At 36.2% G+C, this 26,987-nt stretch overlaps 2 protein-coding genes across 2 annotated transcripts; one reads left to right on the top strand and one right to left on the bottom strand.

The window, feature by feature from the left end:
* The first annotated feature begins 60 nt into the window (after positions 1-60).
* HSP60 (heat shock protein 60) lies at positions 61-4,699 on the top strand. Its single transcript, XM_039020407.2, has 18 exons — positions 61-315; positions 573-597; positions 706-837; positions 1,086-1,245; positions 1,426-1,601; positions 1,722-1,817; positions 1,991-2,095; positions 2,181-2,267; positions 2,353-2,442; positions 2,539-2,619; positions 2,711-2,779; positions 2,970-3,047; positions 3,149-3,244; positions 3,332-3,431; positions 3,511-3,614; positions 3,871-3,976; positions 4,075-4,153; positions 4,243-4,699. Exons 1-18 carry the CDS (start codon positions 278-280, stop codon positions 4,346-4,348), a joined length of 1,728 nt encoding a protein of 575 aa, XP_038876335.1. The 5' UTR covers positions 61-277; the 3' UTR covers positions 4,349-4,699.
* A 1,392-nt stretch (positions 4,700-6,091) lies between these two features.
* Positions 6,092-25,128, bottom strand: LOC120092955 (protein transport protein SEC24 C-like). Its single transcript, XM_039051221.2, has 25 exons — positions 24,904-25,128; positions 23,595-24,577; positions 22,263-22,493; positions 21,999-22,073; positions 21,770-21,868; positions 21,137-21,248; positions 20,643-20,770; positions 19,169-19,288; positions 18,000-18,080; positions 17,146-17,223; positions 16,949-17,041; positions 16,226-16,280; positions 14,963-15,039; positions 14,249-14,320; positions 14,058-14,141; positions 11,569-11,688; positions 11,400-11,468; positions 10,792-10,869; positions 10,083-10,221; positions 9,602-9,766; positions 9,144-9,289; positions 8,887-9,063; positions 8,208-8,296; positions 6,904-6,935; positions 6,092-6,571 (listed from the first exon to the last, which is right to left on the bottom strand). Exons 2-25 carry the CDS (start codon positions 24,477-24,479, stop codon positions 6,459-6,461), a joined length of 3,318 nt encoding a protein of 1,105 aa, XP_038907149.1. The 5' UTR covers positions 24,480-24,577; positions 24,904-25,128; the 3' UTR covers positions 6,092-6,458.
* Between the last annotated feature and the right edge of the window lie 1,859 nt (positions 25,129-26,987).

Genomic DNA, 26,987 nt, shown 5'->3' with positions numbered 1-26,987 from the left:
GAACCGGTTCATATGAGCCGATAAATTGGACGTAAAACCCTCGGCCACGTGAGCTGTAAAGATAATAAAATGAAAGAAAAAACTAAAAATTGAAAAGTTAAACCCTAAACCCTAGAAGGTGCTGTGGCTTGAGCTTGTTTCTAGACCCTTCTTCTCCGCACTATTAAACCCATTCACTCTCTACATTTCTTCGCCTTTCCCTTCTCTTCTCACTGCTCTTCTTCTTCCTCTAGCTGTTTCCATCTCCTTCTTTTTTGGGTTTTAGCGGACGTCGACAATGCACCGCTTCGCCGCCGGCCTCGCTTCCAAAGCGCGGTATGTTTGAGTTCGATCTCCTTTTAATTTCCAAGCTTCATAGTAATTTCTATTCCATTTATTACTTATTATGGTTTATATTAGATTGTGATTTGAAGGGGTAGTAGAAATGGGTTGTTGTTCTTTTGGGTTACTGTTACAATGGGTCTTTCAAAAGGGATAATTGATGAAGTTTGATGAACATAAATTTTTTGGGATGTTTTTGTGCTATGGACTTACAAACGTTATTGGTTGTTTTGTTTGTTTCTCGTTTTCAGTCTTGCTAAGAACAGTACCAATCAGGTGAGTTCATATTGTGATCTGATTACGTTTGGAGCTTGTTGATCATTTAACATCTGATTTTCCTTTAACTATGCTTGTGTTTTGTGTTTTATGTGTTTGGCCTTTTAGATTGCTAGTAGGTCTAGCTGGAGCAGAAACTATGCCGCGAAAGATGTTAAATTTGGGGTGGAGGCTCGAGGTCTTATGCTCAAGGGTGTCGAAGATCTTGCTGATGCCGTTAAAGTCACAATGGGTCCGAAGGTACTGTCGACATTCCTATGCTTCATGAATGGCGAATTTAGGTGGTGTAGTAGTTTGCTGATCTTCATTGTTCCTTCTATTATTTATTATTTATTTTTTATTTTTACCTCAATTGAAGAAGGCTGGTTTCCATTGGCATAATCCGCTTTCATCACTCGTTCACCTACTCTCATCGCTCGTTTAACCTCTGTTCCATATAGCCTTGCCCTCTATTTATAAATGTTGATTCTGCCTTGTTGCTGCTGTAGGGGCGCAATGTAGTGATTGAACAAAGTTATGGGGCTCCCAAAGTTACAAAAGATGGTGTAACTGTGGCAAAGAGTATTGAGTTTAAAGATAAAGTTAAGAATGTTGGTGCCAGTCTTGTGAAGCAGGTTGCTAACGCGACCAATGATGTGGCAGGCGATGGTAAGCTTTGGTTATAGCATAATCACTAAAAGAATGTGTATCCGTACTTAAATGGTTGGTTTTTTTTCTCAAGTATTCAATGTTGGAAAGAAAAGCAATTTGATGACTGATGGTGCACTACGCACAATTGTATTACACATCAAATTACACACTGAAAATGAGGACTTTTGGGGATTGCAGGGACCACTTGTGCTACTATTCTTACAAGAGCAATATTTACGGAGGGCTGCAAGTCCGTTGCTGCTGGAATGAATGCCATGGATTTAAGACGCGGTATCTCCATGGCAGTCGATTCTGTAGTAACAAACTTGAAGAGTAGAGCACGAATGATAAGCACATCTGAAGAGATAGCTCAGGTTTGTTCTTACTTTCGATCAGGGCCACCTGGCCTTGTTAGCTTGACCGATTTTTTGATGTCCTTGAAGTGACTTTATATTGAAGATATCATTAATTCAGTTTGATTGTTTTTTTTGTAGGTTGGGACAATATCTGCAAATGGAGAAAGGGAGATTGGTGAGTTGATTGCCAAGGCCATGGAGAAAGTTGGCAAGGAGGGTGTGATCACCATTGCGGTAAGTTGGTTACTGATATGTTTGTATATTTTCTGTAAGTTAATGGGTAGTGCCCCCCACCCTATTCTTTCTCTAGTTTTCTTTAATAAAAAAGGGGATTATTTTTATATATTTTGAATTCCCTAATTTTTAACCCCTTGCTTCGTTGCTTAGTTGTGTTCAATTTGCTGCAGGATGGGAAGACATTGTATAATGAGTTGGAAGTCGTTGAAGGGATGAAGTTAGACAGAGGATATATTTCCCCTTACTTCATTACAAACCAAAAGAACCAGAAATGTGTATGAATCCTTTTAATTAAAATATATTTCCCAATTTTCTAATCACGAGCCTGACTTTTATCTACCTTGTGGGATACCTTGGCAGGAATTGGAGGATCCTCTTATTCTAATCCATGAAAAGAAAATCTCAAGCATAAATGCTGTGGTGAAAGTTCTAGAGTTGGCTCTGAAGGTAGGCTGCCTTTTGATGGTTGACAGTTATTTGCTTAAATTTGCAAATGGACGATAAATATTGTGTATTTCTTGAATCTCTTTAGAGGCAAAGGCCCCTTCTTATTATTTCCGAAGATGTTGAAAGTGATGCACTAGCCACTCTTATCTTGAATAAGCTCCGTGCTGGAATTAAGGTTTGACCCTCATATTCTTCCAACAACTGAAATTTATGGTATCGGTTTACTTTTGGTTTGGTTTGGGACTTGCTTATGCTTTACTGTTCTCTGCAGGTCTGTGCCATTAAAGCACCAGGTTTTGGGGAAAATAGGAAGGCTGGACTGCAGGACCTTGCAGTTCTCACGGGTGGTGAAGTAAGTTTTTCATTTGTAATTGCAACTGCATCCTTCCTTTTATATATTACTTTTCTGTGATTTCTCAGAGTCGTCTGTGTTCTATTTGCAGGTCATCACTGAAGAGCTTGGAATGAATCTTGAGAAAGTTGATCTGGACATGCTTGGCTCTTGCAAGAAGGTATGATTGCATATGTTCATAATGTTGGACATGTTCGTGGAAACTTTGCATCATTTTCTGGTTTTAGACCTATGTTTCTTGATCATTTCAAGTTTTGGCCTCCTTGTTTCCCGTGTCAATATTCTCTACACCTCTTGAAGTTTTCTGCCGCTAGTTGGATTGCCTTCATTAATTTAGGTCGATATTACAGATCACAATTTCAAAGGATGATACAGTTATTCTTGATGGTGCCGGTGACAAGAAAGCTATTGAGGAAAGATGTGAACAGGTTTGTGACATTTAGAAACCCTAGGTGGTGCAAATGGTTAACTTTCATTACAATGTAGAAAGCTAATTGGTTTCATGTTTTTGGTCATATGTAAATTACAGATAAGGGCAGGTATTGAAGCAAGCACTTCGGATTATGACAAGGAAAAGTTACAGGAGAGATTAGCAAAACTTTCTGGCGGCGTTGCTGTATTGAAGGTCTGTACCTTTTAGATTTTGAATTTGTTTTGCACGTAGTGGATAGAGGTTTCAAACCTCATTTTATAAACCAATACTTTTTTGCAGATTGGAGGAGCAAGTGAGGCAGAAGTGGGCGAGAAGAAGGATAGAGTCACCGATGCCTTGAATGCCACAAAAGCAGCTGTTGAAGAAGGAATAGTACCAGGCAAGTTATTTCTCCATGTGCTAGTTACAATTTTGCATATTGCACCTGGATGACACTGACAGAATGGCTCCTTCCACAGGGGGTGGTGTTGCTCTTTTGTATGCATCTAAAGAATTAGAGAAACTTCCAACTGCCAACTTCGATCAGAAGATTGGTGTCCAGATTATTCAGAATGCTCTAAAGGTGATAATCTCAAACATGATTGTTCACTCGCTGACATTAAGGGAATGTATGGTGTAATTTTTAACATGACATTATTGCTAAAGCATTTTTAATCTTTCAAAATCATGTTTGATTTTAATAAATACACTTAATCTTGCATGATTTGAAGCATGTTTCGGAGTGATTTTAAATATGATAATGGTGATTTCCCAATTTGATTTAGTTTGGTATGTTTGTGAGAAGCCTCACTCATTCCTGTATGCACTATTTTATTCAGACACCCGTACACACAATTGCATCGAATGCGGGAGTTGAGGGTGCCGTTGTTGTTGGCAAGCTCTTGGAGCAGGACAACCCTGATCTTGGTTATGATGCTGCAAAAGGTCAGTTCGCATACGTTGCCTGTATGAGAAAACAAGAGAAACAGCCAATGTTTTTGCATTTCTTGCTAACTCATTATGACTTTCGCATGCACAAACAGGTGAATATGTAGACATGGTCAAAGCTGGCATCATTGATCCTCTGAAAGTAATTAGAACTGCACTCGTCGATGCTGCGAGGTAAGCTGAAGCAACTTTACTTTCATTAATGTTTTGTTTTGCAACTCCCTATGTTCTTTGGTACTAAGGTATTGTCTTTTCGAATATAGCGTTTCCTCTTTGATGACGACAACAGAAGCCATCGTAGTTGAACTCCCCAAGGACGAAAAGGAAGTTCCAGCAATGGGTGGCGGCATGGGCGGAATGGATTACTAAACAAAGCAAAGCAGCCATCAATAAATTGATGAAATAAAATCAAATCAATTTTAACTCTGCTTGCTTGCGAGACCCTGACGTTTTGCGGACCTTGAAGATGTCTTCTTATTTGTTTCATAATAGTTTTGATTTATTTTAGTCAAGGAAAGCTTCCATTCAGGTGGAAGGAGGATAGCATAAAGTCAGAAACTAGAGAGATTAATCATTTCATGTTGCGGAACTGTAGTCTTTTTCTTTTTAATCATAAAATGTATAAGCCTTTTTTATTCTTGATGAATGACCTTAGCCTTGAACCTTGCACATTTTATTTGCGTCTTGGTCAATGAAATATTTTTTACAATTGATGTTTAATGATTTCATAACTCGAATAATTTGGACCATCCAATTTAAATTATAAAAATTAGATTTAGTTAGTTTTGTTTTTAGGTTGAGTTGGATTGAATTTTTTAATATTTAATATACTTTTTTTTATTTTTCTTGATTTGTATACAGGGTTGATTAAAAAAATTGGGTTGATTCAATCCATTTTGAATTATATATATGTGTATATTAATAAAAAAAATATGTTTATTTTAGAATTAAAGAATTTGTGAGTTCTTTAGGTTTTTTTAAGGTTTGTTTTTGTATAATAAAGTTTTGTAATAGATATGATAGAAGTATATAAGAATTTAGTTTGATGACATCTTATTTATTAGATTTTAATAAATTTAAATATTTTAAATTAAGAAGAAAAAAGTAATAATAACTTGATAATCCAATCTAATCCAACTAAATTTGGAAGATTGGATAAAAAGCTCCTCAAGCCGAGGAAGAAGACTGACTACCATTCTTGCATTTCTTGCATTTTAGGCTTGAAACTTTGTGGTCGAGAAGTTGAAGATAGTGAATTGTCTTTTGAGACCTAACTACTACTCTTGTAATTGAGTCCCAAAGTATAGTATTAAATGTTCCCAAACTATTTAAATGACAATTAAACGATGACATGACATCCAATAATGTAAACTCCTTTACCTTTCAGAAACTCTAAAATATAACTATATATTATGTGAAATCTTAACGGTAGCTTATATTATGTGGAAAAGAAAGAAAGAGAGAAAAAAAAAGAAGCATGGGTAGAAGCTTTTCTGGAATGTAAAGTTTCATCGTTTTTGGGAGGAACCCTAGTTTTACAACTACACAAAATGAAAGGAGTCGAGGCAATAACATTAAGGCAGCACCAACAGAATGAATATAGTCTTGTTTTATAAACACAGTCAAGTGTCTTATTCTTCAATGTTAACCTGAACACTAACTACTAACTTCAAACGATTACACCAAAATGAAGAAGCTAAAAGCTGCAATTTTGTTTGGACAAACTCTTTTTGACAAAACAAGACATAAAGTAAAATCCCTTGAAAAAGTACGAGAATGACTCGTTTCCGTACCTAATCTTTCAAAGCTTGTATGCATAATATATGCTTTAAACGGATCATTTTATGTCAAAGTTTCTTTTTTCCCTGAACAACTGAATGACCATTTAACCCCATAGTATTCTTAAAAGAGATTTAGAAGTGAATGATCGGAGTTTACTTTAAAAATCAATTTTCTTATTATAGTCACCTCTAAACTGATTAAGAATCAATCTAAGTATTTTAAATGTGGTAGTAAAATGATTTTTTCAACTTCACGGTCACTTGCAAACTTAATCCAAACGCACCTTAAATGAGTCATATTGGCTCAGGTATGTAAATTACTAAAAAGGAGTCATTAAATCTATCATATATTATATATATCCTGTCTCCAAGCAGTATGTTGAGAGAAAAGTAACAGGGTATTTTGGGTCAAAAAGGAAAAAAGAATACTGTGAATATAACAATAAATTTATCAAGAAACTATCCTGGTTGGGTTCACTGACAAAATCTACCCTCAAACACATCCAACAACAATTACCCATCAAAATTCACTCATCTAACTTCTCAAAGATAAATGTGACTGTTGATTAACGCCGTTCATAATCGAGAATTTTGTTTCCACTTTCGCATGAAACTGGTTTCTTGTTAAGGAGTCCCTCTGAAGCCGACGAACTGCAGCAGCAGAGGAAGAAGGGAACTTGCATAACTGAAGTGTAAGATCATGAAGAAGACATTTTTATCTGAATTTGTCGGTGTACGTGAACAAGAAACTCGATGTATGAAGGGCCATTGGAACTTTTATCTTCTATCATATTCGAAAAGAATAGCATCCCTGTAGAAGTGAAGACCAAAAGAATAAAATCACCTCAAACATCGAATATACACAACACAATGAAGCAAAACTAGAATTAGCGGCATATATTTTCTAAATAAGAAAAAATTACAAAAAGCAGTTTAAAAAAAAAAAAAAAAGACTTAGGTGTACTATGGGTTGCACTATCTTTTTTAGTCCAAGTTGTCCAACTATAGTTCACCACACAGAAAACATGTGGTTAGAGTGGACTGGAAAAAGATGGATGCAACTCACATTGCACCCAAGTATAGCTAAAAAAAATGTTTGGATTATATTGACTTTGAAAATAGAAAACTGGGATAAAACAGTACCTGACTGGTCTCCTTTCTTGCACAACCTCAAGCTGCAAAAAGGAGGGGGAAAAGGTCAATCAATACTCAAAAAAGTAGATGATAAAGGAAATTTAAGCACCTTAATAAATTAATTCGCTCAACTTAATTGGGGGCAGTAGTTTCCGGAGCCCATGGAAGTTTTGACCAATTCTTCCATCATGCACCAGACTAAAAAACTAATGGCGAAAGACATATTTTGGGAGGAAAGGAGGGGGAGTTTCCCTTATGTTTTCATTTCAACCTGAGCAAGCGGCCTTGTATCGGTCAAGGTTCATTCCTACCTTATTTGCCAGAATATTCCGCTTGGACTTTTTTTCATTTTTGAATAAATTGAATTACACTTGGATCTGGCATCCTTGTATTGTGTCATTTAACATATCCCTGTTTTTGTGTACAAGGACAATAAAATTTTATGCAAGTAACTTTTCGAGCACAACTCTTTAAACAGATTTTTCCTGTTGGATTGGTGAATTTACAGATATCAAAGGCACCTGAAGAATCCCAACCCTTACCAAGTGTTTGGTGTGATTTTTATGCAAGTTGTTTTAAAGCTTTAGATGCCGATTTGACAACTGGGTTCGTGAATATCATCTAGGACTCAGGTGCCTAAAGGGTCCAACTCTTCACTTGAATGACATTCCAGAGAAATTTAACATAGACTGCCTTCAGCGCTCACAGCATATACCGATTCACATGTATATCCCTACTGTGAAAGCTCATTGGAGGAATTGCCTCACCTATTCTTGCATTGTATAGTGTCTCAAACATATAGCACATTCATGTAGGGAGCAAAGAAACTTTCACCTTGAGAGTTCTACTAGTATATTTTTTCTAGAGGTATTAGTAGAAGGAAAAAGGAAGGTCGGGCCAGCTTGCTTCAACATCGGCAATTTGCTGGGGGTGATTATGGAAAATTGGAAAGAAAGAAATAGCTGGGTCTTTGGGGATAGAACTATGTGCAGACAATCGCTAGAGGGTCATCAAAGATGGACAACAATAGCTAGAGGGTCAAAGATTTCTCTGCATCTTCTCTGTTGTCTTTTCTTGTCCAGAGCTTTGTAACATTCCTCTCCTTTTGATTTTGAAAGATAGACCCTCATTTGACCACCATTATCTATCACTATAGTCAGATATACCCTGTTTCCTTCCTTTTGCCTTCATTCAGTTTGGTTAAATTTATATCTCCCCCAACAAACACACACACACAAAAAAAAAAAAAAAAAAGATCCACAACTTTAGAAGATAAATAATAATTATAATAAAGAGTACTATATGAGTCTTACCGCAGGTAGGAACATCTTTGACGTCGTATCTCATTCATCAAATCATTGAGTTTCTTTGATAGAGGATTGTCATATTGCTGCAGCACAAACTGAGCACACAACAGTATTAGTGACACATTTAAAACACATTAGATTTCATCCCGCATATGAATCCAACTGAGACATATCATGCATACATATTTAAGTTCGCAGCAATTCCGATTATAGGACAAGAAAATACGAGCAGTTTATTTTCCTACTATCATCATCTCCTTTTCAGAGTCAATGGCCTGATATTAATTTCCTTATATATATATATTGATAGGAAACAATGACTTCATTGATGTGATGAAGGAGTTCCCATCCAACAGATTACAAAATAACTCACAAATTGGTCTGTAGTTACAAAGAGATGAGAAAGTTATAGAAGTGAGCGAAACATTATATATATATTTTTAATAAAATCAAGTGAATTTATGTTCTACGTGATTTAAAAATGAAAAACTCTGTGCAGTATTAATAACAATATGCACGTCATTCATTTATCCAATTGGAGAAGTCTCAAGTAATCTCCTACGGATGAGCTTGGCTTACGTCCCCATTTTATAGTTCCATTCTATCAATAAAATTGTTTCTCATCCCATAAATAAATAATATGCATATTTAACATGCTTGACAATTCTGCATAGTGGAGTAATACCTGGGCAGGAATTTCATCAACTGAGGAAATACCAAATAACTGCTGCAACATGTCTCTATCAACCAAGTTCCCAATATATACTAAACAATCTTCACCATTCTCGAGGAGATAAATTCCCTCTTCACTCACGTGCTCACTGGAAAGAGGAATTGGAGTACCTGGAGTCGAATCACCATCCTGCCAATAAGAGGAGTTAACACCAAGTGAGAACAGTGCACCACTGAGAAAGAGAACAAGCAAAATAAATTAAGTCATACCTCTGTGTCAAGGTTATGTATAGCCAACATTCTAGGATATACCAAGGGAACAGCCAGAGGAATTGGGAGAGAAGAAACGTGGTTGACCCAAAAAGATCGATCATCAATTCTCCCTTCAGTTCTCAAACCTGTACTTTTTATTAATGCTGAAAGAAGCCAATAGAACAATATCACTGACCCCCATCCATGTACCAAAATTTATCGGCACAAATATGCTTACAAAAATGTAAGCCATATTTTTCAATTTCCATAGATGATCCAAAGATTATAAACTACTAAATCTTTACAAAGATGCTTCTGTGTTCTCTAGATAATATTATTTTCATGTGAAAAAATAAATATTTACTTTTAGAAACCTAATAGTGAGAAACTGGGTTTTGAAGCAAAGAAAATTTCTGACCCACGGGTAGAAAATCGTAGGTCAATTAGATAGGTTATTGAATGGATAAAATACACACCAATGGTATAAAGTGGCAGTAGCTTTAGAGCCTCTGGCAGGATGAGCTGTCCAGAGGATGACACCGTTGCACAATACTTGCGGTATGAAAGCAAAACGTTGACACACAGATTTGTAACACGTTCTCGGATTTGCAGGAGTGGAGATGAAGGAACTTCATTTGCCGCTACAAAAATCAGACAAAAAACATAATAAAACTACAGCATTCATATTGAAATAAGAATAACTATTAAAGGTTGCATATAGTATTGAAAGGGGAAAGTATGAGATTGATTCTACATTAATAATTTGTTCGCAGCTGATCATATGTCATCTGAACAGTCAAATGAACTACGACGCAGTCCTAAATGTAAATGTGTGATCAAGGATAATAACAGAAACATAGTCTCTTATCCCCAAAAAGAAGAAATAGATAATTACAGTAACAAACTGCAACGCATTTTTTTTTTTTAAAAAAAGGAAAAACCCACAAAGTGAGATACCTTGCTTCAGAAAACATGCGAACTGAGTGTCCAAGTCAGCTGATCGGAAGAGGTTATTCAGCATACTGGTGCAAGGTAGAGACAGAGTGGAGACACGAATTCTCCTCTGACCAAATACTGTAGTGTAGAGTAGCGCACACTACAATAGTAAAATATCAATCATAAGAAATAATAATAATAATAGTGCAAAAATATGGTGACAACAAGACAGCCACCATCTCAACTACAATTGCGGTCTAGTTTGATACTATCCCTCCACACATTAGCCATGAGTACAAATTAGATATCTCTTCCAATTCTTCAATAGCATCATCATGAAATTCAATAGCACATGTTCTTCAACCAGATAGAAGTGGAATAAAAACGTACTGATAGATCATGAATTTTTAAGATGACACAGCATTAAATAAGTGAGAAGTTCTGCAGATAAAGAGAAAAATTTTAACAAAAAAAAAAAGATAGACCAAGAAGACCCATTTTTTGTTTATTGATTCAATCCAATTTTTTTCTCAAAGACCTTTTGAGGTCATAGACAGTTAGAACACTACTAAGTCATACCAAGTAAGCCACTGAGACTCTATAAATTATCCTTTTACGTATCAATACCTGTAACTTCAAAGGATAGGCCTTCTGGTGGCGGTTGGGGGGAGAAGGAAAAAAAAGGAAAAAAGAAAAGAATAGGAGACAGAGACAGAGACAGAAACACTACCTGGAAAGCACATTCTGAGCCGTCCTGTAACTTGTCATCATGTTTTAAAGCTACCATTATAGTCTTGTCACAGTCAATCTGTAACAAAGAGGATCATGGACCATGGTAAGACAACAACCACAAACCAAAAATCAGCGCATAATTTTACTAGCAACAAAGAAATAATTGCACCCTAATATTAAAGAACTATATAAGAGTTAGCTTTAGCAAAAATTAGAACATACAAAAACTAATACTAACAAAACCAGTTTAATCTACCCTGGTCCCTAGGTTGTACCTTGCCTTTTTTGGAATATACTCCTTTAATGTTTCTTATCAAAGAAACAAAACCAGTTTAATGAAAGCGAAAACAGAAAAGATACCGGTACTAAATAAATACGTAAATCAAACGTCGACCCTACCATTTAAGAAACAAAGAAATGAAACTTGCGAAATAGTGGAAGCATTGAAGTACATAATTGTAGCACATGCTAGGCTGCTGTAAACTTTACTTAACATGGGACAACATAAAGGACAAGTTGGCTCTATCCACAAAAAGATTGGTTGAGATCCCCGACTATCCTAAAGATTTGTTTATTATTTTATATAAGTAACATAAAATAACATACTCCAGGTAAGTCAACATCTGTAGGGATGCGTTTGCAAAAATTTCCATGGTACTCTTGTACTTGAATTCCCTGCAAAAGGATAAAATTACTACTGATTCACAAAAGAAAGAAAATGAAAGCCACATGATCTTTTTTGTTGACAAAAATGAAAATCAAACAAAAATAATACCTGGCTGCATCTAACACGCATCACAGCCTCAAAACCTTGAGGCCTTGTGATATTCCATCTAAGATCATTATAGAGCTTGGCTGGATCAGAAAGAACTGAGAAGGGGTAGTAATAATATACCTGTAACACAGCAGATAACCAATTGGTAAATAGTTAAAAATAAAGCTCCGCTTTGTTTAGGAAGTTTAAAGGAACTGTTGAAAAGAAAAGGTTCAAAAATCAATAATCAAATGCATCATTTGATCCTAATGGTTCTGCTGTTCAATATTGCTTCTCTTCCTAATGGTTTGATTTTCAAACATCAAGATGGTACTTCTTGCTCTTGGAATATTTTATTTCGAAGGCCTCTTAAAGGTGAAGAAATTATTGATTTTCCACAATTGCTTGGATGCTTAACAGGAAAAAAGTTACTGACAGGCCGGATCTTCAATGTTGGTTTCCTGATTGAAAACTTACTATGAAATCTTTAAGAAAACATTTGACTGCAGCTTCTCCACTTCGTAAAAAGGAGTACACAGCTTTATGGCAGTCCAAAGCTCCTAAAAAAAATTAATATCCTTATCCGTATAACGAGGAATAGTTTGTTGAAGTGTTTTGAGGTTCTCCAAAGAAAGCTTCCTTCACATTACTTATGAATGTGTCCTCTTTGTTTGAGGGATTGCGGAACTTTGCAGCACCTATTCTTCCATTGTTGGTATTCAAGGGAATGTTGGTGGAAACATTTTTCAATTTTCAACATTCAGTGGGTCATCTCCAATTTTCGACAAGGAGGTGAATATTGGCAGATTGCTGGTGTGCCTTGAATCAATCTTGGGATTTGGGCCTCAGAAGGAACATTTTTTATAGAGAGATGGATGATGATGCTGCACTCTTACAGGTCCTTCACTCTTGGAGTCTGCAGGGGGCCATGACAGACTTAAGTGGAAGATCGATGCTTCTGGGAAGTTTACCACTAAGGCTACCTTTTTAAAGATGACGAAACACCTCCCCCACACCACCTTTCCGTTGGTTAATCTTGTTTGTAAGCTGAAAATTCCCAAAAAAGTGAGATTCTTCCTTTCATCTCTTGCATATAGAAGTCTCAATACTCGTGAAAAATTGCAAAGGAAGCTTAAAATGAGCTCTCTCTCCCCCTCTATTTGTAGCCTCTGTTGTATGAGAGACGAGGAGTCTTTGGACCATCTTTTCTGATTATGCTTCCAAGGGGTGGCCCAATGTTTTTAGCATTTTTGGGTGGAATTGCTGTCTTCTGAAAAAGGTTGATGCTGGCTTCTGGAAGGTCTTGACAGCCGTACTTTTGGTGGTAAAAGGGAAGATTCCTCGGAGATTGCCACTTGGGATTTTCTTTGGTGTCTTTGGAATGAAAGAAATAGTAGAACTTTTTAAGTTTTCTTTGGATTCTTTTTGGGCTTATATTCAACATACGGCCTCTTGGTAGTGCACTAATTACACCAAATCATTTTGAAATTACAGCCTTTGATGATTTTTAACAATTGGAAGACCCTCTTGTATTAGTCTTCCGGGGAGGGGTTCCCTCAATCCCTTGCCCTTAGGCTGTCCTTTCTTTTTCGATGAATATACTTGTTTGTTTCTTATTAGGAACAAAAAAAGAAAAGAAAAGAAAAAATCTCCAATTCATATTCATTTAAGGAGAATGTCACATTTATTGGTGCCGAAGCATCAAAGTCAAAAGTTTTATGGGCTAATTCAGTGAAAGCTTTATATTAGAGTTATGGTTTAAGCACTATAAAGACTATAAAGCCATTGTATAATGAGCACTATAAAGACATTGTATAAAGTTTTATGGGCTATACCCCATTGTACAAATGTTTCAATTTGTTCCAGGAATCAGGATGAGAAGACATACCCCCCCACCCTATTCCTTCTCCAGTCTTTATTGTGGAATGATCGGTTTGGTTCTTCTTGTCTAAAGGTCTCTTCATGGTGCTCTCTCTCCAAAAGCTTTGTAGGATATACTATTCAAGATATTTGTCTTTAATTGGAATGCCTTTATGTTACCATCTTAAATTAATTTTGTATTACGTTTATTTTATTACTTGTTTTTCATTCTTGTTTTCCCCTTAGGGTCTTCTTGTACTTTTGAGTATTAATCTCTTTTCATTTCATCAATGAATTTTTTCGTAAGTTTTCTTAAAAAATGCATTGTTTAATCCTGTTTAAAACTGAAGTTACAAGAACTCAACCAGAAATATGATACTACTTTAATTAATGACTCAAAAAGTTAGTATAATAGAATGAAAAAAACGTGAAGTATGAATAATAGAGGGGGCTGAGACTATTCTGACTTAACACTTGTTGACTTGTTAACTAAAAGTAAGAAAGAGGCTAACAGCCAGATGTGTAAAGACCGACCACCAAGCCAAGATTACATGAGAATTCCCATCAACAGAAAAATGTTGGATTATATCTTAAGGAAAAATAGCTCAAATATCTCTCTCTCGAGAATTTCCAAAAACACACACTCATACCTGGCCCCCAGTAGTCCTTGCAATGACAGAAATAGAAGCAAGATCGACATAATTCTGGGTAGTGAGGAACACATCAACACAGACCTAGAACAATCGTGGAAGACAAGAATAGATCAGAAAACTCTGACCAGTGCCAGCAGATAAATCCTGCCATATATCATTGACAGCATGACATGAAAGATCATACTCACCTGATACTCGGCCAGTTCAATTGCCATTGTCTTGTAAGACATGTCAGCTGGTTGTAGTAATTTATGAGCCTCCTAAAGAAATAAAAATGTTTTATGAAAATGAAGGCTTTCCATTTCCAATTAGTCATAAAATGATGAACTTTATGCTTTTACACTGAACAATGGTATATTAACGCATGAAACAAAGAAAAGAACTATGAAGTAAAACAAAATTCTTTAAAAAAAAAAAAGGTTAAAACACAACAAACTGACCGAGAAATTGTGAAAAATAATGTAATGAGTAGACTTTTATGCGATTGGAAATGATAAAACAAAAATTGATTCCATTGCCAACCAGAAAGCTTCGTTTCATAATTAGAAAACCATAAAACTTTAATATGCTGCTGAATATCTTATATGCTGCTGACCAGGTGAGGAATCTTTACATGCTAAAGAAAACTAGTAACGTTGTTCGAACTTCTAAACTGTAAACTGTAAAGTCATTAACTTTCAGACAATAACTTTCTGCAAAAAATCCAACACTGAAAAAGGAAGACCAATTTTGTATGACTCGAATAGGATGAGAAGAAGCTTCCAAGGAATACATCTATTTCAACCAAACGGTAAACTGTGCAGGATCCACATACCCAGATCCCAGTAGAACATTTGTACAACCGGCGACTTTCCTTCAAACTGATAATATTATGCTCCTAGTTTTAAAGTTCAGAAGAATACCTTGTCCCCAGAAGAAATGTTTGTTCTTCCTTCAGCCTCCCTGGCAGAAAGAGCTCCAATACCAATCGATGGCAAGACTGTATTTCACCAAAAAGTAAATAAATTAGGTTAGGAAAACAATATTTTCAGCAAATCAACTAGGTGGTGCTAAACAAGAAAAGATGTAGTCATAACTTGCCAGCTACTTACGATTAATTGGATTTAAACAACAGCATCACAAATAGGTTATTTTATGTACCATACAGGCCCATTAGTATTATAGAAAAAGTGTCTCTAATAAGACCAAGGGCGCTGTTTCTTTTCTCCGCAAAAAAAAAATGCAAGAAGAAGAGTAGCATAAAGTCAAATGTTGATGGGATATTTACAATACACCCATAAAAACAATTAACTTATGAAGATAAAGATTTAGGAGAATGAGCAACGACAGGACTTAGACATTAACAAGCAAAGAAATGAGAAAGAAGGCACACTATATCCATATCGCCAATTTCTGTACCACATCCCATAAAAATATTGAACAAGAAGCACAAATCATGCCAAAATCCCAATCGAATAACTCCAGTCACAGATTACAAATTGAAATATTATGCAGCTCAGCTAAATGAAATTGGTAATTGGCATAACCATGTGGGGTCAAGAGGAAAGGAAGCTCTTTTTTCATATGTGAAAATTTTGGTGAAACATAAATGAATTTCATGCCCATATTATCACGCAATCCCTATGCACCTGTATTTCCCCCCCATCATATGATTCAATCAAAGGAAGCTCTTTGTAATTGTTTTCCTTTCTTCAGGACCTCTCCTCCACTTTACTTCCCCTGATTTTGATAACCAACACTCCGTCCTCACCATCTCACTCGCCTTATCCGCTTCTCTCCCTCCAGCCCTACACTATCCTTGTCCCTATTTTGCTATAAGCAACTCCTCAGTTTTATGAGTGGCTATTATCCAACCTATATTAAACAACGTGTTTCCTCTAACCATTGTAGCCTTTTCACCATGTTTTGATTTAATGTATACAAAAATAGTACCCTAAAAAAAATATAAAAAATCCAACACTAAATTTTGCCCACGCCATTAAAGTGTCCATGCCTAACTTGCTCAAGACACTCTTACCCAAGGTAGCATCTCCATGCCGCACGGTGCACAGATAATAGTAATAATTTTCATGTCATATTCCCGCTAAAGGAAACAACAGCAAAAGACAAAACAAGAGGCAAAAAGCAATATGTCCTCGATAAAAGAATATGCATTATGAACTTGCCTGACTGGAATACCAAAATTTTGCCTCCAGTATTTTTCATGGCCATGAAAGCTGCCTAAAAATAGGTCAAGAAAATTACTATCAGAAAGCAGAATTCTGAGCTGCATGGAAAAAAGTATTACGAGTAAAAAAAAAAAAAAATCTAGCTTTTAACTAGCGAATCAACTGCAGTAACAGTCTAGCCCATGTGATAAGTGAATCTCAGCCAATATTTTTTGATAAAGCTGATCAATATTGAGCAATCAACAGTCAGCACCACACATCTACTCGTCACCACTCTAAAGCCTTTTTGTTTATCTTTGTTGAATTTCAAAATCTTTCTTTTATTACTAACAAGTGGAGGGCCTACCAGTAAACCTTTTGTATACGTGATTGGGAGTGATTCTGAGAATTTGAAAGTTATTTTTGTCATGTTTAAAATCACTTTGAAACACGCTTTTGATCACTCAAAATTAATTGAATATTTAATTTTACACTTTTAAATGCAATTCTCATATCAAATTTAGTTTTGAACTATTGAAAACATGAGCATTGTGCACTAAAGCACCATGCAAAGAATAAGAAATGCTTCATTTGCAACCAGCCTATGCTCGGAATCTTTAACACAGCTCATGAGATATGCAAAAAGATGAAAACATATTATCCGAGACATTTTTGTTCGGAATATGAAAAAAATACCAATTGCTGGAGTAGTCAATGATCATAGAGCAATAGAAAACATACTTTGATCGCAGCACCAAAGGCTGACTCGGTGGTTCTGTTACTCTGAAACATTGTTGGAATACTGTCGAGCAACAACTCCAAATGTTGGCGGCACTATTCCCACAAACAAGAAGTGACATTACTAAATAAATATGAAAGGTAAAAAACTAAATCTTATGATCAACATCATCAAAATAAAATATTTTGGAGAATCTAACCTCCGAAAGTTGAACGATGACATCAGACTCCAGAGGAGTATAAACATCTTGTACATCAGGGACTATGAGCATCAAAGGCTGAAAAGAAGAAAAAAAAATGAACATCAACAAATAAATAATCACAGACTATTAGTCAGCCTTCCTAAAAAGAGCCATATACATTCAAGGAAGGAACCCCCTAACGATTCCATCGAGGTCAAGGGCAGGGATCATCAAATGGTACTAGGATCAAATATCTACTTTAACTGGATGATACTTAAATTAAATGCTGTACAACCATTGATGAGCAGTTATAGCTCTTCATAAAGTTACTGGAACTATGTTAGCTAATATGCACCTGGAAGTATAGTGTCAAATTAGTATTGACCAGATCAGGATTGCTGGGTCTCAGAAGTTAGTTTTAGCTGTGGTATTTAGGAAGGGGGGAATCCCCTGTACGGACTGAAGAACAGGTGAAAATTTGATCCTTTTTGGGATTTTCTCTTTTACAAGTATCAGACCAGATGAAAGCTTAACAACTCAAAAATGGGCATGTGCTATTGCTCATGGCTCACCTCACCTGACTGTCCTCCAGGAGGAGTTTCGCCTATCCAAGGCTAGGTTTGAAAGAACAATGTTGAGTTAAATGTTCCAAAAATAAATTAATTACAAGAAGCCAGAAGAGCAGCAAATATCACTAAATTGAAAATACTTTTATACTTTTCATCTAGCTTTTGATATAATTGGTTTCCTTTCCATCAATCTTCCGGATACCAGTTATTACATCCATCAACAAGATGCCTTAGCTTTCTTTTCATCCTCACAGCAAAAGAAATGCCTAAAATGGAGATGGATAACAATGATCGAAGTGTGACCTGTTGTAATGCACGTTTCAGGTTGTAAAAGTGAATTGTTGTGTCAAATGTAGCAATCCCGACAAATGTACGAGGACCTTCCTGGAACATCACAGTGTCATCAGTCACTAAGATAGTAAAAAGAAAGCTCATAAAAGGCTGAAGATGGATGAAACAGGGGAAAATCAAATTTTTGCCAAGATTATCAACGGAAATCCTATTTGTAAATTCCAGTATAAGCCAAATACAGCATCCACACACTAAAACAGAAAGGGAAAAGGAAGACACAAAAAACAATGATAAATAACACTCTAAAGGGGGAAAAGCAAATTATTCGAAAAATACAGACAAAAGCAAAACAAATCGAAAAATCTTTGACCTCATAGTGATAATCAGCTTAAATTTCATATGGGGTCCGATTTATGAAGGGGCAATTGATAGCGGAAACATTTGCCGTAAAAGATTGTTGAATTGCATAAAAAAAGAATTTTACCAAATTCCTAAAGCATTTACATTATCGTAATGAGTCCAATTAACAAAAATGGCAATCCACAACAGAAAAGACAATGTATTCACTTAAAGGAGACAAGACAAACCCTGAGAGAACAATATAATGATTAAGCATAGGTCGCACAAGGTAACTGGATCTGAAGATAGCAAAATTACAGAGACAGGCAAACTAATAGTCCTAAGTTCAATTGCATAAACCAAATGTTGAAAACCAAAAAGGAATGAAACAAAAGTCTAGTGATCATAAACTGATACAACAGTTCCCAACGCCTTAGGAATTAAAAATTTACACAGCGGAAAAATTGATAGTAAAAAAGAAATGTAAAGCCAAGTTCTTTTTATTTATTTATTTTTATTTTATAACGAGAAACGAATTTCGTTGATAAATGAAATAAAAGGAGCTTAAAGGGCTCCCATCACCTAAGAAAGAAAGACTTTCAAGAAGCTGCTCAATTTCACAATTTCTCATTAACAAAAAAAAAAGATTAGCTTATATAATTATGGTGGGGGGGGGACCCCATGATTTAAGGTCTTGCATCGCATCACACATATACTGCAAGAAAGAAAAAGTTCATAAACCCTTATAAAAGAAAGTACAAATACCACAGAATACCATTGACAGCTACTGTTATAAACCCATACATGCACAAATAATGTACGGAATCAAATGTAGGACTTACTGGAAGATCAGAAATAACTTGACTAATTGCACTGCACGCTGCAGCAGTGGCACCAGTTTGTATAGCATTCATGGATACATCGATGAGGAAAAAATAAACAGCTGGCATTGGATCACGCACCTGGACTAAAAGATGCATCAGAAACAGTATATATAAATATGTATATGCATGTATAGATGAAAGATCTTGGCGTTAAGAAACCAAGAGAGCAAAAAAATGACTGAATCCTGCTTACCTCTAGAGCTCAGTTATTTTTATCTTTTTTTTTTTAAATTAATAAAATAGAAACACGATATTTCATAGATCGATAAATATGAAATATCATGTGAAAATCATTAATCTCTTTTCATTTTATCAATGAAAAGTTCCGTTTCCTTTAAAATAATAATAAAATATGCAAGAGGAGTGAAAAGCCAACCCCTAAAGGCAAGGGAGGTTAAAGAACGCCTTTCAAAAAGCCAACGATATCATTTAAAGAATAATTACAAAAATTATTGCGGACACAATGAGGGACAATAGAGGACATAGTTCGGCCCATAAAGGAGAAGGCGGAATGGGGAGGAAAAAAACACCCTCTATCTTTGCCTTAAAATAGGTGTGATTTCTCTCAAACCATCCACACAACATAACAAGGATAGGAAAAGGTTGGTCTCCAGACAGAGAAGTTCGTTCACAAAAGGTGGAAGACTCAATATTATCAGATCAGTGTTGAGTGGCATCCCAATCTACTTTTTCTCTCTCTTTAGAGTTACCTAATTCAGTCTCTAAGAGTATTGGGAAGCTCGTGAGGGGCTTTTTGTAGCAAGGGGTTGATGAAGGGAAAGGGACCCACCTTGTGAGCTGAGAGGTAATTAGAAAACCTGTGAACTTAGGAGGTCTAAAACTAGGGAATTAAAAGATTCCTAACAAATCCTTGTCGGCGAAATAGCTTTGACATTCCCCCTTGATACCCTCGAGTGGAGGATCATTGCGAGTAAGTATGAATCTTGCTGCTTTGAGTGCTTATCCAGTGGGATTAAGGCACAAACACAGAAATTTGCAGAAGGACATCTCCCTCGAGCACTCTTCCCTTTTCTCATTTAGTCCATTGTGTTGTGGGGGAGGGAAAGGAAACATATTTTTGGGAGAAGCGTTCCACTTAGGCAAGCACAAATCATGTCACTCATGTTACAAATTGGTCTACATCTAAGCCAGTTGATAATCTTTGGAGTACATACGGTATACTTCTTCTTGGTGGTGTACAAATCACAACAAATTCTTTTGTAGTTATAGCCTCCTAAAGCTTTTGAATGATTGGAAGGCTTAAATGGCTTAGTTTCTGTTGGCAAGGGCTCTTCCTTATCCACTGACCTTTAGGCTGGTTTTCTCATCTTTTATTTATTAGCCGTTTCTTTCTTATCGATAAAAAGAACAGAGTAAATTTACGTCATTACATACTCCACGCTAATGGAGCATCATAAACCAACTACATTACCATGTATTCCTTAGAAGCAACAAATTCTACTGTTCCCCTACAAAGTTCAGGCCTTTCATCAGCATCTCTTCTTCTACCATCAGGACCAAGATTACAGTGGTATTCACGAGGAGTCTCATCAGTAAAACCTGAAAAAGGAATGGCATAGAGCGTTTAAGTCACCACCTACAGAGGAAATGACAAAAAGAATTCCACACATGCAAGACAGGATTTGACCTTCGACAAATAGCAGTATTGTGAACAACTAAATAAGGAGGTGACTGGAAGAAAAGAAGCCAGAAAGGAAATGAGCTTCAACGGAATGGCCTTAACCAGAAAATTACCAAGAGTGACATGCCAAATTGAAAATATAAAAAGATGGTAACTAAACCTCCATTCAGACTTTCAGTTATTATGAATGATAGTCGTATGTCAATCGAGCAACAAATATCCAAGCTTTTCGAAAAACAACATGAAAATATCCCACTAGAAAAAATAGCAACATTTTTACTGACCACACAAGTTACAGATGAATCGCCGTCCCTGATCAATGAACTTCATAAAAGGATTTATATAGCCTTTGCAGCGAGAACATCGGACGGGTCCACTTTCCCCAAAATCCACAACCTATAATATGAAATCCACTGAATAAAAACCCAAAAGATTGCAACAATATTCTCCAAGTATATATAGTAAGTTAAAGAACCAGTAAGAGTGTATTTACAAATTTTATAACCATTGCATAACAAATAAATTCATCGGAAGGCTGATGATAGGATAAGGGTAATAATTTTCTGTTTCAAGTTCGTCATTTTGCTGGATTAGATAGTTCGTTGGCTTTGATAGTTGCTATGATGTTTAATTAGAGGTCCCAAGTTCAAAACTTCGAGTGAACTTAATACCAAAAACCCTTGATGTCTGCCTGGTCCAGGGCCTTAGAGTGGACGTGGTTGCCCCAAGTATAGGGGAGAAAAGTGTCAATGCCCCGGTATTTAAAAAAAACACACATCTAAATTTACACTACCGATATGTTTTTTTTACCAAAAACAATGGCTCATTGATATAATAAGAAAAAATGTTCAAACGATAGACTCTAATGGTTATTATTACATTTTTAGTTTATAAAGTCAAACGGATGCATTACGTACTTGGATGGGCTCCTCAGAAGGATGTAGAAGAGCAAATGGTTGGACTAGCAAAGCCAACTGCATGGCTGATGTATTCAAAAGATCGGCAGTGCACGGGATCTAAGAGATTGTGAGAAGTCAATGACCATATGATATCAAGATACAAAGATTACATAACGCAGCCATCAACTAGAATAATAAGCAAAAGATAAAAAATGGGAAAATGATGAAATGAATACTAGTCATTCACCTGACCAATGGTGCACCTCATAAAACGTGGACTACAATTCCCAGTGTCTCTCACAATGTACTCACTTGATGCAGGCTGCACAAAGTGTAAAGAATGAAAAATGTAACGGTTAAAGCTTGAAAGGAACAACACCAGCAGAAGTAAATAAATTTGAAATTAATGTTCATGCAACAACAATATCAGTAAAATCACTAGGACAACATATCAAAGAAGGGGAAAAATGAAATGAGAACATAATTAACACCATGTATATCCAGAAAGTACCGGGGGCAGATTGGCCTGGTTGCCTTGACGAGTGTCAAACAAGATGACTGATGGGTTTGGAACAGGCCTTGGTATTTGATTTGGATCAATTTTTGATTGTGTGGCTGCAGGAGATCCGGTTTGACCAATAGCAGGTGAGATGGTAGTCATTGATTGGTTAGGTGGAGGTGGCGGCATCCCGAACATTCTAGGCGGCTGCAGTTGACCAGAAATAGGTGGAGGAGCTGTCGCCTTGTGTTCAAATAAGAAAAATAATCAAGTTTTTTTCTTCCAAACAAGGAACCCAGCTGTCACAAGGACAAATGAAATAACAAAAATATGGGCAAGACAAAAAGGAAATGATACAGAATAGAAACATGCATCTGAAAAAAAAAAACTGAAAGAAGTACATGACACAATGGACAACTTCTACATCATTTTTTCCCAGCGTTTTCTGCTTTTAAATAAATCTGTAAAAAAATTATTGAGTTTCAGCAGTTCAAGATAAATCCAATAACTCTCTCCTCACGTCTAAAAATGAGTTATATAATCGAGTACGGGTACCATATGCCCAATAACTTGTAAATTCTTTCTCTAATCCAATCCCCAAAATAAATATGAACATTGGTTTGCGACTTCAACTAAATACCACACACTGCACAAACTCAACAAGCTCTTTTATCTTTCCAATTTCTTTTTTTCCTGGAAGAAGGGACAACACTTCTCAAATACTAAATTTCATTAGAAAAGAAGAGAATGATAAGAATTAAATGATCGGGGATAAGCCCTATTTCATCATGCACAGACTCAACAAGCTCTGCCTCGTGCTTTTCTTGGTGTAAATGTAAACATCATTTTAATGACCAGCTGAAAGTTCTCTTGTAATTTACGTTTAGTGACTGGGAGTCTCGTGGCTCCCTTTAATCCATTGAAATTTACTTTTCTTCTAAAAACGACAACAAGGAAACAAGGCTCTCAAGAATTTGAACTTTTTTCAGGAAAAAGAAACTGCCTTCCTACTTCATGATACAAAATACCTCAGTTATTTTACTTTTCAATAAATGAGCCCTTAAAAGTTAGATATCTATTTCATAAGTAAATTTTCAATCATTGTGCTAACTTACATCTACCCATCAGACTCAAATGAGTTCCAACTAGAATGTTTTACGCAAAGAATTGGATTATCTACCTATCAATTCCTAGAAAATGTAATGAGAACTTCCTATAGAGACAGCAACAGTCAATTGACAAAATGCACATTACACAAATAAAGTTGGTTGTCACACGATGCCTTTAACAGAGTAATACAAAATGGTTAATGCATGATAATAACAAGTTAAAAATGAATGGTACCTGACCAGGTTGCATTGGCCATGTTGGTGGTACAAATGGGGAACCTGAAGACTGGGATACCCCTTGAGATGCCGGCTGAAATGGTGATGCTGGTTGCCCGGGAAGACCTGGAGGAGCAGAAAATTCAGGGCCACCTGGAACAGAATGCATAAATGGAGCCCGGACAGATGCTGTCATTGGCGGTGGACCAACGAATGGCGGAGGACCTTGTGGTGTATTGACTGCTGGAGGAAAACGTGGCCCACTGGGGAAGTTGTTCTGCACAAATGCTGGAGGGCCATTACTCAACGTACCACTCTGAGCATTTGGTGGAGGCATGCTTGGGCTACTGACAGAAGGAGGAAATGCTGCATTTGGACGTGCACCAAGTGGAGGAGCACCAAGGGGAGGCGCAACTGAACTACTGGACAAACCTGGGGAAGGAACAGTGCTAGAAGGTGGCCTAAAAGCAGGTTGGCCAGGACCTCCAACACCTGGTGGAGGTGGCCTAGATACTAATGGAGACGGCTGTCCAACAGGCGGTCCACTGGGTCTCATTGGAGCCATGTTTGGAGGAAATGCAGATGGTGGAGGCCCTGATGAAGGTACATTAGGACGAGTAATTGAAGCTGGGGGTGGACCTGGCCGTGAAAATTGAGGTGGCGCACCAGAAATCCCAGTTGGTGGGGGTGCTGACGAAGGAAAAGGAGGCGATTGACCAAATGGAGGTCTGGGAAATGAATTGGGCATTGAAGGAGGTCGATTGAGATTCATATTATTAAAATTATCAGCTAAGGAACCGGGACTTGTCTGAGAATTGGGGTGGTAATTAGGCGGTGGTGATGGAGCTCGATTGCTGTTGCTTTCATTGGGCCGAGGTGCCCCTGGAGGCACAAGAGCTGCCATTGATCAACCAGATTCTCAGAAACCAAACTTTCCTACTCCAATTCAATAGAATCTCTCTATAAAAATTCGCTCTATGGATTCAACAACCCAGATCAACTCTGCAAGAACACACCAAATCAACAAATAAGATAAATAATTCTCAAATCCCGGAATTCCCAAAGAAATCTAACACAAACAAGATTCAATTCCCATATTCATTACACTCATTTCGCTTCCTTTAAAACCCAGAAGCCAATAATGAAATCGATGGGTATTCTCTGAATCGACTATCAAACAGATTAACAATAACGTTCAGTCCGAAATTTCAGATTTCGGACACGAAATCCAATGAAATTAAACAAACATAACATTTACAAGATGAAATGACAGAGCAGAATCAAAGATCCACGACATAAAATGGGATTCCAGGTAGAAGAAAACAAACCTGGTGGGTTGTTGATGCAGCGGCTAGTCGTAAGAACAGGAGACCCGGCACCGGTAGGCGAGGCCCGAAGTGAAAAGAGAAACGAAAACGTATGACGAGGCACATGCAACTATGAAAACCCCGTGTGTATATTGTATTGACAGCGTGTTTTCCTAACAATTTTTCTCAATTACTTATATTAATTACTATTGCATTAAATTGTCATTTACCATTTTAGTCTTGCGTGTATTGTTTTAAGTTGGGCTAAATTATAAGGTTGGTCTTTTGATTTTTTTTTTCCTAAATATTTTTAAAAATATCTAATACGTCTTTATATTTTTAATATTGTGTTTAATAGGTTCTCGATAAATTTAAAATTTTTAAAGAATATTTAATCTATTAGATATAGAATTAAAATTTATGTACAATGAACAACTCGCTTTAAATTCTATGTCTAGTAGATTCGTGAATCTTGAAAATATTAAATCCCATAAATTAAAGTTGTAATAAAATTTAGGTCATCTGTTTTGTAATTATTTAGGTCTCATTTGATAACCTACGTTTTTTGTTTTTGGTTTTTGAAATTAAGTTTATTTCCTTCTCATTTCTTACAATGAGTTGCATTTTTCTTAAGTATAATCACTACAAGAAAAACTACTTTTCTTGACGTTTGCAATTTTAAATAATTGACGTTTTTATGAAGGAAAAAAATGTCAGGAAATAGGTAATTTTAAGGAAAATGAACGTCAAGAATTGTTTTAGAAAAGCGGAGGTTGTTCATTTTTTTTTCTCCATAAAATACAATATTTGACGTTTTAAAAATACTGAGTTCAATTAAGGGTTTCTTGATGTTTTAAAAATGTCAAGAATACTAGAATATATAGGCCAGTGCTGCGACGCTATGAATTTTGACGGGAAAATGAAAAAACGTGCGTGCCTCACGCAAACAGCGTTGCAACGCTATGATTTTTAACAAAAAAATAGGGTAAAGCTCTTATGTTTTGCCGTCTTCATCCATTAACATCCATTTTTAATCTCTTAACCATTTCTCACTCTCAATTTCTAAAAGGTATATCATCTTTTGCTATTCTCTTCAATTTCCATTTCATTTTGCTTTAGCATTACTGCAAATCATGAAATCTGTTGTTCATCATTCTTCTTGTTATTCGCAAACCCTACCCTCCGTAGTTTCATCTCCTTCATCAACGACGTGGCGAAACCGTAACAATGGAGGCGGGTAACAGCTCCGTTAGTGTATTCCATGGGTAACAACTTCGCATTTCTGCTTCACCAATGTTGGTTCTCTGACTTGGAAAGGTGATTTTGGAATTCTCTTTCGATAATTTTGATGACTACTTGAACCCTATCTTGCTTGACATTATATGTTTTATTTGAAATTTTTGTTGTAAGTTGCCTAGAGATTTACAAATAATTTGAAACCATTATTTGGGGCAAAGGCAGCTTTTGCTCTATATATGGCCAAATTGATTTATGTTTCCATATCTGCTGATGGCACAACTTCTTTCAGGCTTGTTGATCAGAAAGGCTGAGGAAAACTTCTTCAATCAGATAAGAATTCTTTCTCTCTATTCACTGAAATTCTCTTTGTTTTTCTCTCTTACTCGATAGTTGTTCTTCTTTATTCGACGAGTATTCTTCTTTACTCGATGAGTGTTCTTCTTTACTCGATAAGTTTCCGTTCTTTCCTCGATGCAACTTGATGAGTTTCTGTTGTCTACTCGATGCAACTCAATGAGTATTAATCTTGACTCGATGCTACTCGATGAGTATTAATCTTGACTTGATGCTACTTGATGAGTATTAATATTTACTCAGCTTTAAAAACGTTGTGATTTGATTATAAAATGGTGTTTTCGTTGATTTTAGAGAAACAAATGAGGATTGAAGAAGAAGATAAGTAGAGATTCATTATTTTCTGTTCTTCATATTAAGCATTTCTCTGGAATCCAGATTCATTCATTCTCTCTGTCTAAGATAATTTTATTATTTTTGCCCTTTAAATATATGATAATGTATAAAATTAAAGTTAGATCCATATTTATCATTGTTTTTACTTCTTGGCTCTCATGTAGGTAGTAAGTAGA

Source organism: Benincasa hispida, chromosome 12 (assembly GCF_027475165.1).
Source record: "Benincasa hispida cultivar pf3 chromosome 12, pf3_genome.v1.1, whole genome shotgun sequence".
NCBI lineage: Eukaryota > Viridiplantae > Streptophyta > Magnoliopsida > Cucurbitales > Cucurbitaceae > Benincasa > Benincasa hispida.
This window is presented reverse-complemented; position numbering and strand designations above follow the sequence as displayed.